The sequence below is a fragment of the Mercurialis annua genome, linkage group LG7 (assembly GCF_937616625.2).
Source record: "Mercurialis annua linkage group LG7, ddMerAnnu1.2, whole genome shotgun sequence".
Lineage (NCBI taxonomy): Eukaryota > Viridiplantae > Streptophyta > Magnoliopsida > Malpighiales > Euphorbiaceae > Mercurialis > Mercurialis annua.
This window is the reverse complement of record NC_065576.1, coordinates 8,026,821-8,042,163: the sequence shown is the minus strand read 5'-3', so window position 1 is coordinate 8,042,163 and position 15,343 is coordinate 8,026,821. Positions and strand designations below refer to the sequence as shown.

Sequence of the window (15,343 nt, the reverse complement as noted above, 5' to 3'; positions counted from 1 at the left end):
TTTAAAACGATTTCCTTCTATTTTGTAAAATGCAGAACCATATATTTTAGTTTTTCGCATTTTTACATTGTATAGCATATAATTTATTTACATTAAATATATTATTAAAAATATATATATAACGGCACAGTTTTGTATAAAACGGCGCAGTTTTGTATAAAACGGCATCACATGACAAAAAATATACTGCACAATGCAAAAATTTAGAAATTAAAATGTGTGATCATCACATTTTAAAAAATAAAAATTGAACCGCTACAAATATAAAAACACCCAAATTAAAGAAGCAAATAACCCACATATATTTGAAGTAGCTAAGCAAGAATTAAAAGAAGAGAAATTAAAGAAAGTGCATTGCATTGCATAGATAGAAGAGAAAAAGAAAAAGGCAAATTATGATTATTTTAATTCTCCATTACAGGAATTCTTCCTCCATGGATTCAAAGCTGATCTCACTTTTTTCACCATAACTACTTTTTTACAGCACCACAGAGAAAAAAACAAACCCCCAATTACGATCTAATCATTTCCGCACGGATCACAGTAAAAGAAAAACAACCATTTATCATCGTCACCTTTCACTTACACGTGCTTTCTCATTTCTAGCCCTTCTCTTTTATCTAATTCCAAATTCTCCCCCGTTATTCTTTTTCTTTACAATTTAGTCCCCATCTTTGATCCCCTCATGGACCCATTTCTCCGAATTTTCAGTGGAATTCAAAGTTATTGAGCTTTTTAAATGCACAACATAAAGATATACACTCAATCAACTTCCATTTCACAAAATTCTTGGAACTAAACTCTTTAATTCCCACTATTTTTGCCTCTTATTATTGCCATTTTTTGAACTTTAATTCCATTGATCAGGACAGTACCACTGAAGAGTTGGAGCTTGTTCATCAGAGAAGAAATTACAAGCCTCCTCACTGCTAAAGAAGTTATGTTCTTCCATTTTCACGAACTGTGTCTGATTATATGTTTTAGATGATGACGTGAACTGGAAACAGTTCGACGAAGATGGCGGTGGAGACATGATTAACGGGTGGTTTTGGAACACCTCAGATGAGGAAATTGCCGGATTCTGACCGTTATCTTCGTTTAAAATTGCGCTGGAATCGCTGTCTGATGACCCGTCTTTGAAATCTGGGAAGAATGTCGCTAGCTCTAGTCCATTGTTGTTGGTATCGAAGCTCTCATAATTCAGCTCTTTCGCTTCTGATACAGCTGCAGAATCGCGTAGGGGCGACTGTTTAGCGGATTTTTCGTCAGATTCGGGCAAAATTACCTCTTCTTTGACAGAAATAATGTTGCTTTCTGTATTCTCATCATTCAGCTTCGCCTTCAATTGTTTTATCTGCAAGTAAATCAAGAAACATTATGTTAAAATCTTGAAAACGCTCGATCTGCAAATCAAAAAATATTAAAATCTCATAATTGAGACCCATTCAGAAAACCTCATTAAATTTTTGACCAAAAATTATAACTTGCCTCTTTGAGTAGAGCTTCGTTGTCATGCTGGAGGGAATCATAATTGGTTTTAAGAGAGTCATAATTAGCTTTCAGAACGCCGTAATCGCGTTCCAATTGCTTGGTTTTCCACCGTGCACGGCGGTTCTGAAACCAAACCGCAACTTGTCTCGGTTGCAAACCAAGTTCTTGAGCTAATTTAACTTTTCTTTCAGGTTCAAGCTTATTTTCAACTTCAAAATTCTTCTCCAAAGCTTTAACTTGATCCACACTTAACCGTCTTTTTTTCTCAGAAACATGGCCAGATTCTTCTATGCAAGCTTCTTCATCTAAACCGTCCAACAACGACTGAAATTCCCTCCCATAATGGTTGCCATTTCTTGGGCTGATCTGCTCATCTAAAACAAACAAAAAAACAAAAAAGTTAGTGCATGAATTAAACTTTACAGTAAAACCTAAAAGAATCAAACTTTAGCATCAATATGACAATAAAACTCACATGGGTATGTCTGAAAGTTAAAAAAAAGGAAAAAAAACTAAGGCTAGTATAGTAATTTAACCTGTAGAATTAGGACAAATGGACATCAAAGCACCAAGAGAATCAGAGCTGGCAAGTCTTTTCATGATCACAGTTTCACTGAAATTAAAGAAAGAAAATACAAAAAGAATTCTTGTTCTTGATGATGATGAGGGAATTAAATTAAGTGAGAGAGATCTTGTTTTAAAGAAGGTGATCAGTCTTAAGAATTAGAATTAAAAATGGAGTTATAGGTAGACCAAGTTGAAGTACAGTAGTGTTGTTGTATACATTTGTACAACAACAAACACTGCTCATGCAAGCTTCCATTATCATATTTCTTCTTCTTTTTCAATACTTCTAATACTATTACCAATTCTCCCTCCAAACCCATATATCCAACAAATCCACACACAAAACCCAGTATTACAAGTTAATTACACATTTCACTATCAAGAAAGTTGAAATTTTACAATTACACCCTCTCTCATAATTATTGAAATACTATCAAATTTGAAAGAAAAAAGAGAGATGGAGAAGAGTGAAGAAGGGAGTAGTTCAGAACCCAGCTGGCCTAAACCAATTTGTTTCTCTTTAAATATACAAACTTGGGTTACACTTAGGGTTACATTCTTACTTGGGTTAGGTCACTTGTATCACACAATCAAGAAAATTTGGGTTTACCGGCTGTAACCGGTCAACTTAAATTTTGCATTTGGATTGAATTTTGGGTTCATTTCATTTGGAGGTTCACTTTTCCGAAATTTTTAAGTGGTGGAAGATATTTTTATATTTATTCATATTTTTTTGAGTTTAAGACTGTTTCGAACCTGATTGGATAGCTCGACCGGTTTGCTTAAATTTTAGGGAAAAATTGAAAACTATCTAAAAAGGGAAAAATAATCCCAAAAATACGGATGGCACACTTTAATTGGGATCAATACTTAATTGACTTGCTAAAACCTTTTTAGCACTTATTTCTTCATATTTTCTTACCCAACACGTGTTTTTCAAAAACACATATTCCCAAATTGAAATTACTTTTCTCAGTTCAAATATTAAATCAAAACTCTCATATCAAGCAATCTTCTTCTTCTTCTTTTTGTCCAATTTTTTCTATATCAGTATAATTTCTCAAATTCTCGTTGAAATAGCTTCCCTAAAATCGATTTGATTTCTAGAACAAGCTCTTAGATCTACCATTGGCAGCTCCTAGGACGACTACCTTACAATCGGTGACAGACTTAAAGAGTAACCACGGTGGAGGAAGTGTCAAGATGAGGTAGTGGTTGTTGGGTTTGTTAGGATTTTAACAGATCTGGGAGTGATGATCTCATTTTGTAGTTTTTACTTCTTTAGATCGGTTTATCCCCTATTTCTGTCACTGTTGCTGTTGTTTTATGCTTTGTTGTTGTTTTTCCCTGTTGTTGCTGTTATTTTTTGCTGCAACTGCTGTTGTTGTTTCGTATTATATTTTTTGTATACTTTTTGTATATTTTAAGTATAACTTCATATAATTTTAGTATATTATCTTTTTTGTATATATAAACGTAATTTAAAGATTAAAATGATAAAATCTCTCCAAATTTTTAATATTATATCGAAAATATTATTCGTATGTTTCTCAGTTTATTATATATACTGATTATTTTATTTTTAATGATTACAATGGTTTGGTATACATTTTGAATGTTTTATGTATATTGTATATTCGTTATATTTATTGATTTGTTATATGTACTGTTTTTTAGATAATTATAATGTTTATTCTAATTAAATTTTGTATACTTTATGTATATTATTAGAATACTTTATGTAAATTATTAGAATACTTATTAGATTTTGTAATACTTTATGTCTATTTGTATTGATTTTAAACTAATTTCATTTTGATAATTACCTTCTATATATTTTATGTATAACGTATATTTATTAAATGTACTGATTTCTTATATGTACTCATTCTTTTTCTTTTCTTTTTTGAAAATAATGATTATAATATTCTGATATTCTTTTTGCATGTTATATGTATACTTGAAAGTAGCAATATGTACTAATTACTATATGAACTAATTCTTTTATTTTAGATGATTATAGTGTTTTGGTATATTTTCTGTATGTTTTATGTATACTAAAATTGCATAATCTGTGATTGATTGATTATAGTTGACATTCAAACAACAGAAGGTAGAATCTTGTATTTTTTTCAACAGAAGGTAGAATCTTGTATTTTTTTTACTCTTTACAGTTTTATTATATACTTTATGTATACTTCGTGTATTCTTTCATCTTTTATACAGTGTTGTTGTATACTTTTTGTATATTTGTTGTATATTGGTACATTTTGTGTTTCTTTTATTACCATTTTCAATATTTTTCTATAACCTATGTATATTTTTTGTATACTTATTGTGTTTTATTTTTTTTCTTAATGATCAGAAATAGAATCAATAGCGGTTATCATCAATTATAATGAAAAAATCAGATTATTTTGCCACCTTATGGGGAAATTACTTCAGGAAGTCCTAAAAAAGAAGATACAAGGCATCATGGGAGAAAAAGACATCAGTAATATGCAAGGTGTAGAAAACAGGGGCATAACAATAAGAGTTGTAGAAATTTGCTAAAGAAAAACATGTAATAGCTTGACATTACTGCTCAAAGTGTTTGTTATACCTTATATACACTTTATGTATATTATTCACATGCCTTTTAGTTTTCTAATTTTTTGTTACAGTATGAATAAAGTTGGAACCGTTGAAGTTTCCATACTTGCCATCAAAATTTAAGCAAAAGCAACACCTAACATGCCAAAATCACTATATAACAATTTAGAAATACTAAAATATTGTTCAACCTCGAAATATGGATCATATAGCTGCATTATAAAACATATCAAATGCACCACATTAAAAAGGATGTAACATGCAGGTATATTTATATACAGTAATAAAAAAAATTGTAACATGAATGATAATGAAATTTCAAAACTAAATCTACAATACCTAAGAAAGAATACATAAAATATACATAAAGAATACAATAGAAAGTCTATCAAATTCAGCAATCTCATTTTTGGTATATTCTATCAAATCTAAAAATGCATAACATAAAGATGGGTATACAAAAAATTACAAAAGAAGACAGACATTAAACATCAAATTATTAGTCTAATAAACATTATGTAACAAAGCATGAAAAAGAATACAGAAAAAAGACATAGAGTATACAATAAATATAAGAAACTCACTTTAAACAATTTTAATCAAATTCTTATCCAAATGAGACATTAAGTAACAAACTATATACAAAATCTAACAAAATATAAAAAAAGATACATGTAAAAAGTCAAAAAGTATACGACTAATATAACAAAATCATTTTCAACAACTTATATAATTTATTTAGCCCAATAAAAGACTTAGCTAGCAGAGTATAACAAAAGAATAACAAAAGTAGGCAGACAAAATAGTATACAACAATAATTTGAACTGAATTTCAAATAGCTAATTCTAAAAAATTTAACCAAACATAATGTAATCTAACAAATAACACAAACCAAAAAGAATACAAAGATTAATATTGAATCGAACAAATTTTACACACTTCCTGATGACATGTAAGAGTCGTAAAAAAATCTACAACTCTATCAATCCTAAAATCAACACTTGATTTCATAACTTTTAAAATTAAAAGCAATCATAATATGAGACAAATAAAAAAAATAAGCCATAGTAAAGCATTTATGGTCTCTCAGGCATTTAACCAAACAACTTTAGTGCACTACAAAAGCCATGAAACAAAATCAAACTATTATCCACGTAAACATCATATTAATCAAATTGATAAATAATTTCTAGTATTAACAAAGAAGTTTGTCCCTTGATTAATACAAAAAATGTTATGAAAAGCTCACACATTTCCAAAACTTTAATTCTGTTACAATAATTAAAAATAAAACTTTTAACATTTGATTGGCAGCAAATGGAGAATGATCAGCTAAACATTGCATGGATTGGACCACTAAAGCAGAGATGGCAACGGCGGTGGAACAACAGAGATGGCAGCTGCGGTGGCAACGAAGGTGGAATGGAGATAGAATTGAGGTGGAACAGAGATGGAATAGCAGAGCGGTGAACAGAAGTGGAAAAACGAAGATGCCATGAAACAAATATGGCAAGAACAGCGAGAAATGGCAAGAACAGTGATGAATTAATGGTAGGGAATTATCGGAGAACGACAGGGATTGAAAATAACGGCGGAGAATTGTCTTTGGGAAGAAAAGCTAACACGGGGAATTATTTCAGCTCTGAATGAAAAGTAAGTGTTTGTTGCAAATATTTGAAACAATCAAGTGCTAAAGCAATTATATTAGATTATTAAGTGTTGACTCAAGAAAAAAAGATCCTAATGTAGTTTTGAGATTATTTTCAATAATCAAGTGTATAGTCTAATTTCCTCTAAATTTTATATATATATATATATATATATATATATATATATATATATATATATATATATATATATATATATATATATATATAATTGAGCAGGGAGAGCGCTTGTTGGATATATTGAACTCACAGCATTGATAGTTGCTGTCTAACCTTTTATATCATTTGAGTTATAACTAATTGATAAAAAGTTAATACTGGAGCAATCTATTGAAAATTAAGTATAAAAATTTGATTTAATTAAGTATTTTTTTAATCAGAAATATGATTTTCTTTTTGTTGAGCACTCTCTATAGAGCGAAAAATATTTATCCTAGAGAGAGGAAGTTAATTTTCATCGATTTCAAGTACAAGAAACAGCGATCTTTAGCTTTTGGCTAGAAATTATTGTAATTCGTTTATTTTAACATCTTTTTATTTTTCAAATAAATGGCTCTAACTTTTTTTTGAAAATTTTGTGCTTTTTTTGTTATTGAATTTAAAATTTGTGTAGATTCTTAGATTGTTCAAAACTTTTCAAATTTCAAATTCAAATTCTTAAAATTTCAAAGTTTTAATTTCATCGTTTAAATTATATAAGCAGCGAAATAAGCTGAAAATGGAAATTCTACTAGTATAATTAGTGACGAAAAATTCTCAACAACTGAATTCAACCTATTTTATTACCACCTTCAAATTTTATTGTTTAATGTTTTTAGTATGTCAATTATTTGGCTTAATGTTATTTTTAATTTTTTGTAAAATTAATCCACAGTCTTACGTTTTTTCTTAACTATGTCATGTTTGGTAAATAAATGACAGAAAAAATTATAAGAATTAAAGATTATCAAATCGATAATATTATATAAATCATTCGGTTATTTATTTATGACTTAATCTATTATAAAGACTAAGTTCCTTGTACTTTTTGTTTTTTCACTTCAACCTTAGGCATTTTTGTTTCATAATTTAGCCTTTATATTTTTAAAAACAATTTTATAAAATCTTTTTGTGTCTTTACTCATCCATATACTTTCAAAAATAATTTTACTTGATCTCTCACACTTCTGCACTTTTATAAATAAAAAAATTTATAAAATTATTTTAAAAAATAAATGCATCAAGGAAAAAGAAGCGAAGGACGAAATAAAATAAAAATTGGAAGTACAAGAATTTTAGAGTAGGTTTTGCCTTTATTTATTAGATAAAATGTAATTTATTTATTCATTAATTTATAAATTAATTATCTATATGTAAATTTAAATATGAAGATAATTTAAGAAAAATATTAATATTGTAATATTATATGAATATAATTATTCTTATTTTTATTTAATTGATTAATGTTGATTGAATCAGTTTAATGAATTGCCACATCAATTTGGGCAACGGATATGTCATTAAAACAGTGGTTTGAGAGGGAGAGGGCTGTACGGCGTGGCTGTTTGTTTAACGGCTTAGCTTATTTTAAGCTGATGCAAATCTGTTTTTGGCGTCAGCGCATCATACGTTTTCACTGCGGCGTGGTCGGTGCGATTAATCAGATGAGCTCATCCATTTTTCGTCTATAACCAATTCACCTGATTATTGTCGCATATTCTTTATTTCTTTTATGAATTTTAATTTTTAACTACTTATTTTTTTTTATTCCTCTAATTTTAAATACTTACATGAAACTGTAGAGTGCCTTCCTATTTTTTTTCCCGTTGATAGTAATAAATATTTTGTTAGTGAAGAAACAAATATAGTTCGACTAACAATTATATAAAAATATAAAAAAAATTAATTAAATAATAAAAATTTATTTATATATTTTTATAATAATTATTTTTAGATGTGAAATTTGTGATCTGTCTGTTCCATTCAAGAATTATTTTCAAAACTCAAATCTATTATTTGATTTTAGAATAAATCCAATGAAATATAACATCAAAAATTACTCAAGCGTTCTCTACTAGAATATGCCCAGTGGTGGAATGTTTGAGCATATTTGGCTGGATATTTGGTGTTCTAAATCGTTCTTCAGCTTTTGCAGCACAAGGTTTATAGGTCGATCACAAAATTGAGAAGCTCATAATTTGGCTCAACTAGCTAATATTAGATTCTTAATGATTTGTAACCTACGAACATTTGTATAACTTTTCTGACTATCTAACTAACTAAGAGCTTTGGAAGAAAAAAAAAACAAATCCAGAATTTATGTGGACTGAATTAACTCAATATTAAACCCACGTCGGAAATGATTCGCCACCGATATATAAATTGATCCTCATTGTTTATTTATGAATAAATATGATTAGACTAATTATGATCCTCATTGCTTTTTTTATATATATAATTGAGCGTTTGGAGGAAAAATTGAATCCTTTAATTTAGTAAAACATTGTTTAATATTTTATTATTTGAACTATATTTTGTTGATAGTTAAAATTTAAATTTTGTAAAAAAAAAGAGCAGGGAGGCTACAAGATTTTTTTCATAGGCAATAATGTCTTCCTTCCGAGTGCAGATATAATATGACACGTTTCGATAATTTTTCAAATTTTAATTTTTCTAAATAAGTAAAATATTTAAATTTAATTAATTAAGATTATTTCGAATTAACTAAAAATTTAGATACGTGCCATCAATATGCAATAGCGTTAAAATTTAACAAAATATTCTCATTATAATTTTTATAATGTCTCATCTAGAAAGTCTTATTAAATTTTCCTACTTTTTCAACTTAAATTTTAGTTCTATCCTTTTTTATTATTTTAATGGTGAATATTCATAATGGAGTCGGGCTTCTCAATGGGTTTGAACCCGCAAAACTGAGGTTAGACTGCTGATAGGACGGTTGTGTCTGATGAACACTCTAATATCAAGTCAGCATTGACTTTAAGAGAGTATTAATTATAATTCATAATTAGTTTGTGCATGAGCATACGTCAATTTTTTTAGTGGTCACTGAGGAATATTTTATAGAGCGTAAATAGAAAGAGAGATTTCTATTTGGCAGATGAATCCAAATAGGAGAAGGATTTCTATTTAGCATGAGTCCTATTAAGGGATGAGTCCTAAATAGAAATATTTTCTCAAATAAAAATACGATCATAAGTAGGAAAGTATATCTTATTCTGGAAAGTATATCTTATTCTTCTAGAAGATCTAAGTCTTCTAGAACACCCTTAAATGTCAGTATGATAGTTGACTTGTATTTAGATTTTATATCTTACAGTGTCCGTATCATATCTGTTCACTAAACCCCGTGGGATTCAGTCGTTACTCCTTAGGCGAATCCGTATGGATTTTATTATAAACGGGCTGTCTTATAGGACTTGGCCTCACTCATCATCAAGATCTCTCTGATTATCAATTTTTGGCGAGTTTCGAGGTCCCCTTTGTTGGGCGAATCCCCGAGGACTTAGTTCATAATATTATGTGGAATTGAGTTTCCATCATTATCTTTCCCGCATGTAAACTTATATCTTGGATATTTATGCCTTGTTTGATTTTTAGCTTTATTTGGCAAGTCTTTTTAGGTCCTCTGCGAGTTTTTTCAGGCTCTCTACGAGTCCTTTCAGGTCCTTTACAAGTGTTTTCAGGTCCTCGATGAGCATCTTCAATTTCTCTTTTTATTTTATCATTCGACATGTATTCATGATAGATCACGGATTTTCACCGCATGTCATTGTGATCACCACGTGTCCTTCATCTCAAATGTGTCGTAGAGTTTCAACCTTTTGATTTTTTTAACTACAATCATTGTTTTCTCAGAATTCGTGTGTATATGTATTTCATCTTCGTCTTCCTCTTCATCTTTTACTTTCATTTGTGTTTTTTTCGAGTTTTCAAACTCTTTGAAACATATATTTTTGGTTTACTTGTTTGGCTTTGATATCCAAAATTCCTCACTTTCGAGTTGTTTTCTATATCTCCTTCGACCCATCTTATCGTTTTTCTAGGTATTGCGTTTATTTATTTCTGATTATTTTCGTTCTTCCTTGCTCGATTCTCAGTTTATGTGTTCTTGGTGTCCTTGATTTATCCTTTCATTTTTCAGTTAGATTAGTGTTTTGATCTATTTACTTTTATAAATTTTCAACTTTTCCAGTTTATTCCACTTTTCCCCCTTAAATATTTTAGCCATGGCTGATGAGGCAGGAAAAACTCGAGGTGCTAGGGACGATATAGATCATACCGTTAGTTCTCTTTCTTCTGAGAAAATTTTAAAAATTTCTTCTAATTATAGTTTTCCATCACAGTATGAGCCTAGGACGCCTAACTCGAATTTTAAGGATAACCATTGTCCGGGTTAATCCACTAAAATAATTTTATTTGAAGAGCTTTTGATTGATGGACTTAGCCTTTTGTTAGAGTCTTTTATTCTTGATGTTTGTCTCGATTTAGGTATTCCGCCTGGACAATTTCATCCTAACTCTATCTGAATCTTTATTTCGTTTTTGAAATATTGCAGGGCTCGTGGTCGAGTCCCTTCGTTAAATGTTTTTAAGTATTTGTACATTTCTCAAAGCGTAAAGATGAGATGTTCATCTACGTTGACAGTAGGTCTGTTCGATCTTTATTTATTCTTCGTATTTCTTTGGAGAATTGGACTTAATTTTTTTTTTCTTATCAAGCATGCTTCTTTTTCCGATCTTTCCCAGGATTTTACCCTTTTAAAAGATTTTATTTCTTCCTCCTCCTTGACTCTGGATGAGTCTGATTTTACTTTCAAACTTTCATCGGACTGTAAGGAAAATAAGCTTTTATTTTTTGATTTAGTAAGTATTTATCTTAGTCATCGAGCTTTACTTTTGGCGGATCCTTATAGTGACTCTAGAGGTACTTTTTCTAGCTTAATTTTTTTTATATCTATTTGCAGGATGTCTGCAAATCATAAGGATTTTCTTTCTAATTTTGAAGTGGACATGTCTACCCCGCACTTTGAACGTTTTTTTGCGTTTATATCCCGTCTAAAAAAAATTTCAATTATACCCTATTTCAAGTTTTCAGGTTTCACCTCTACCCTCACTAAGGGTACAATTGACGATTTAAATAATATCAGGATAAAAACGTCAATAACAACAAATAGAAGAGTTATATCATGTTTTTTTATTTGAAAAAATACAAACAAGTCCTTCAGCTTTAAAATGTTCAAATAAGTCCTAATAATTAATTGTTTTTAAAATATTTAACAAAAAATTAAATTATTTTAAAAAAAAAAAATCCGATCTACTACCATACATCTTCGATTTTTAAGAATCCGTCACTGAATATTTTTTTTTAAAATTGATTTTTTTGCTCCTCCTTCCATTGAGGAACTTTTCTTCTTCCATGTAATGAAGGAGCAGCTCGCTAATTAGAATATAAATAGATTTTATTTTACGTAAATTTTAATTTTTTTATGATTTTTGATTTAAAAAATTTATTAATAATAAATATAAATTAAATAATTATTATCAGTTGATTTTTTTTTAAAAAGTGTTTTTTATAATTAATAATATTAATATCTAATTAGAATATAGCCTAAAATGAAGGACTATTTTAATTCTTTTTTCAGATGAAAACAGATCATTTTAGGCAGTGTTGTTGTAGCACAGTGGTAATAGTCACATGCATCTTGGTAAGAGGTCTCGTGTTCGAGTCTCACTCCCCCTTCCCTAAATTATAAAAAAAAACAGATCATTTTAGTGCTTCGGGGTAGAGTTGAAAGCTGAAAATTTGAAATAGGATATAATCGGAAAAAAAATTAAGTCGGAGTGTAAACGCAAAAAAATTTTAAGGTGGGGGAATTTTATGTAATTAGGCCGTTGAAAATTGACCGAAATTGGTTTTTTTGAAAGTTTTGCTTAGATTTGACCTTATCCGCAAAAAATATTCTATTTTAAAATATTAGATATTAAATTTATAAATAATTTTATTAAATTGGCCATATTTTAAAAAGTTGTTGATATTTATGACTGACGTTTTAAAATAACCCTCATTCTGTCCCGTTTAAAAAGTCTCATTTTTCATTTTGCAATATCCCATTTAAAAAATATTATTTTTATTTTTAAAATATTTTTCCAATGATTATTGTATTTTACCCTTCATTTAGTTATTTTAAAGGAATTTTATGAAAAAATTTACTATCATTACTAGGTGCCAAATATAAAAAGATAAAGATAATAATTTTTTTAATTTATATATAAAAGTAAATGATTTTTTTTTTTAAAATGGGACAGAGAAAATAAATATTACGGACTCGAAAGAGTATGCAAATGATGTGACAAAACTAATGACTCAAAGGGGAAATTGGGATTAAGAGAGTAGAAGCAAGGAAGGTGGTGGTACCACATTCTTCACCACATTAAATTGATTTCCTTACACATTTTCTTTTCCAAGGAATTGAAACAATAATTAGAAATAATATTGCATTTGGTTTCTTCTCTTTTTCTATGAAATCCTTTGTCTCCACTCTTTTCACTAAGTTGACAACAAACAAGAACACACACATCCATGCATCATTGCATTATCTTCTTTGATCCCTCTTTATGACCATATTAACAAATTTGGAACATTCTTTGTTTTTTAGAATACACTATTTTACTTATATTTTTCTTTAATATGTGGATGCACACTTGAATTAATTGTAGAGTTGTACTAATATTGTCGTTAAATAAAATCAAATGAACTGCCACTTACTAGGCCCCCAGGCCAAATTTACACCACTTTGATTGATTAAAATTTGTGAATGAATAATTTCATTTTCAAACTAAAATCATTTTCTCGAAAGTTAATTTATGATACTCATGATTGTTTTTATCTGAAAATCACAACTACAAAATAGTACCATGGTGATCACTGAATCACTACGACAATTAGTAGATTAATGATCTATTTCATAATACGAAAATCAAAGTCTAAAGTGCTTAAATTTACTTCTCATCAAATGCCAAAATTGGGAGTTTCTTTTTACATTTTATGTTTTTATAGATAAGTTATAGATTAAAATAATATTTTTATTATATATTCATCTAGACATCCGATTTATCGTCATGTTATCTAAAATTAATAAAAATTAAATTAAATCAACGATGTAATTTTTTAGAGCAGTAAATTTAAATTGAGCGATGGCGAGTGCCAATTGCGCCATATACATTTCATTTCATCAAGAGCTGAAATAAAGATTAGGCATTTGAATGGTCTACTTCAAATAACCTAAATTATAGTTTAAATTATATTCCATTGTACAATGTATACCTAGATAAGCAAGAATTTCCCGAGCTGTGATAAGCAGGTGCAAGTGGAATTGTAGCTGTAATATGATCATCAAAATTGAGACTATAAATCAGAAATTGGGTACTAATACTGCCATAGATGCAAACTTTAGGACCCACAATTTTTGTTTTCTAATTTGACAACAACACGTGTAAGTTGGGTTCTTGTTTGTTGAGTATGTAATATAAAGGGAAGTGATGAGTTGTTTGCATGTGAGATTTCTTTTGTTGTTCTCCATTAAATTAAAAGTGTAGAGATTTTTTGCATCCCAATGTAAGAGAAAAAATTTGTCCTTTAAAGCTATGGCTTAGTGTATAGAAAAATCCAAACCATTTTTATTTTTTGAAAATTTAATTGAAAATTTAATTTTGAATTTTTCCCAATTTAAAAGTTAAGAACAATATTAGCCTAACTTAAAAGCTAAGAACAATATTAGCCTAGTTTAAATGTTAACAACAATATTAGCCAATTCAAAAAATTATTTAATAACTCAATGCACAGGAGAGTTGGTAAGGCGTTCTTCTGATTTAAATGAGATTGTGGTTCGAAGCGTACTTAATGTATGCAATCATTTAAAATTTAAGGTCAGAGTTTGCCTCAAAACCTACACTATTCGAGTGGAAATTAGTATGAAAATGTAAAATTTAGCAGTATCGTCTTATAGTCAAAACACGTTTAGAAAATCTCATGAATCATGTACCAAAAAAATTATTTAAATAACATGTGATAACATGTATTAACAATTATTTTTTAGAGCTAATATATAAAAAAAATATAAATTAAAGTGATTTAAAAAAAATTCTTACCTTATTATTTAAAATGCATATTAAATTGAATAACTATTATAATTAACTAAAACTACTGTTAACTTCTCAAATCGGATTAAATTACTGAAATGTTAATTTTAGTAGATTTATGATAAGTTGTATATATTTAAAATTATAAATTCTCGACGGAGTCTTGCTTCCGGATTTGCGATTAAACTTGTAAAACAGGATAGAAAATCAATCAGACAGTGATTGTCCAATGCCAAAGTCAGTATTGAGTTTTGAGCAGAGTATCTTCATATTGAATATAATTGTTTATTTATCCATACCTCAAACTTTTTATATAGTATTAAGAAAATGTCTTATAAAGTTTGAATAGAAAAGTGATTACTATTTAATAGTGTGTATTTAAATAGAAAAATGATTCCTTATTCAAAATGAATCATATTCAAGAATGTCTTTCTGAATAGGTTTATCTTTTCAGATAGGAGTTTATCTTCAAATAGGAAGGTAATTTCGCATATTTGGTTTTCTAAACATTATTCTATTTTCATGTAATCGAGTCTCTGACAACGCATTTGAGACTTGATTCTAGATCTTTAACGAATACCGTTTTTGATCTTAGGCATGGCGAGGTCCTATGACTCAGGTATTGTTGTCATTTGGCTTTCATCTTAGACGAATCATAGGATTCACTCAGAAGAGTGAATTCTGTACAACTCAGTTCCACTATATTTATGTTGAAATTCGGTTTCTATTAGTTTTAAACTTATCATATATGAAGGTGGTCCACAAGAATGAACATTCAGCTTTTAAACTTCATCATGTAATACTTCTTCTTTTACTTGTCTTGTAATCAAGCCCTAAATCATTGTTGTTAATACCTTTTTCCAAGTAATTACTAACTATCATAA

The 15,343-nt window shown here is 28.8% G+C and overlaps 1 protein-coding gene and 1 long non-coding RNA gene across 2 annotated transcripts; one reads left to right on the top strand and one right to left on the bottom strand.

The window, feature by feature from the left end:
- Window positions 1–375: 375 nt before the first annotated feature.
- Window positions 376–2,559, bottom strand: LOC126655435 (homeobox-leucine zipper protein ATHB-6-like). The gene is made up of 3 exons (XM_050349622.2): window positions 2,028–2,559; window positions 1,489–1,865; window positions 376–1,354 (listed from the first exon to the last, which is right to left on the bottom strand). Exons 1-3 carry the CDS (start codon window positions 2,089–2,091, stop codon window positions 851–853), a joined length of 945 nt encoding a protein of 314 aa, XP_050205579.1. The 5' UTR covers window positions 2,092–2,559; the 3' UTR covers window positions 376–850.
- A 456-nt stretch (window positions 2,560–3,015) lies between these two features.
- Window positions 3,016–4,708, top strand: LOC126654635 (uncharacterized). The gene is made up of 2 exons (XR_007632663.2): window positions 3,016–3,266; window positions 4,424–4,708. It is a non-coding gene; the product is annotated as an uncharacterized LOC126654635 (long non-coding RNA).
- Window positions 4,709–15,343: the final 10,635 nt, after the last annotated feature.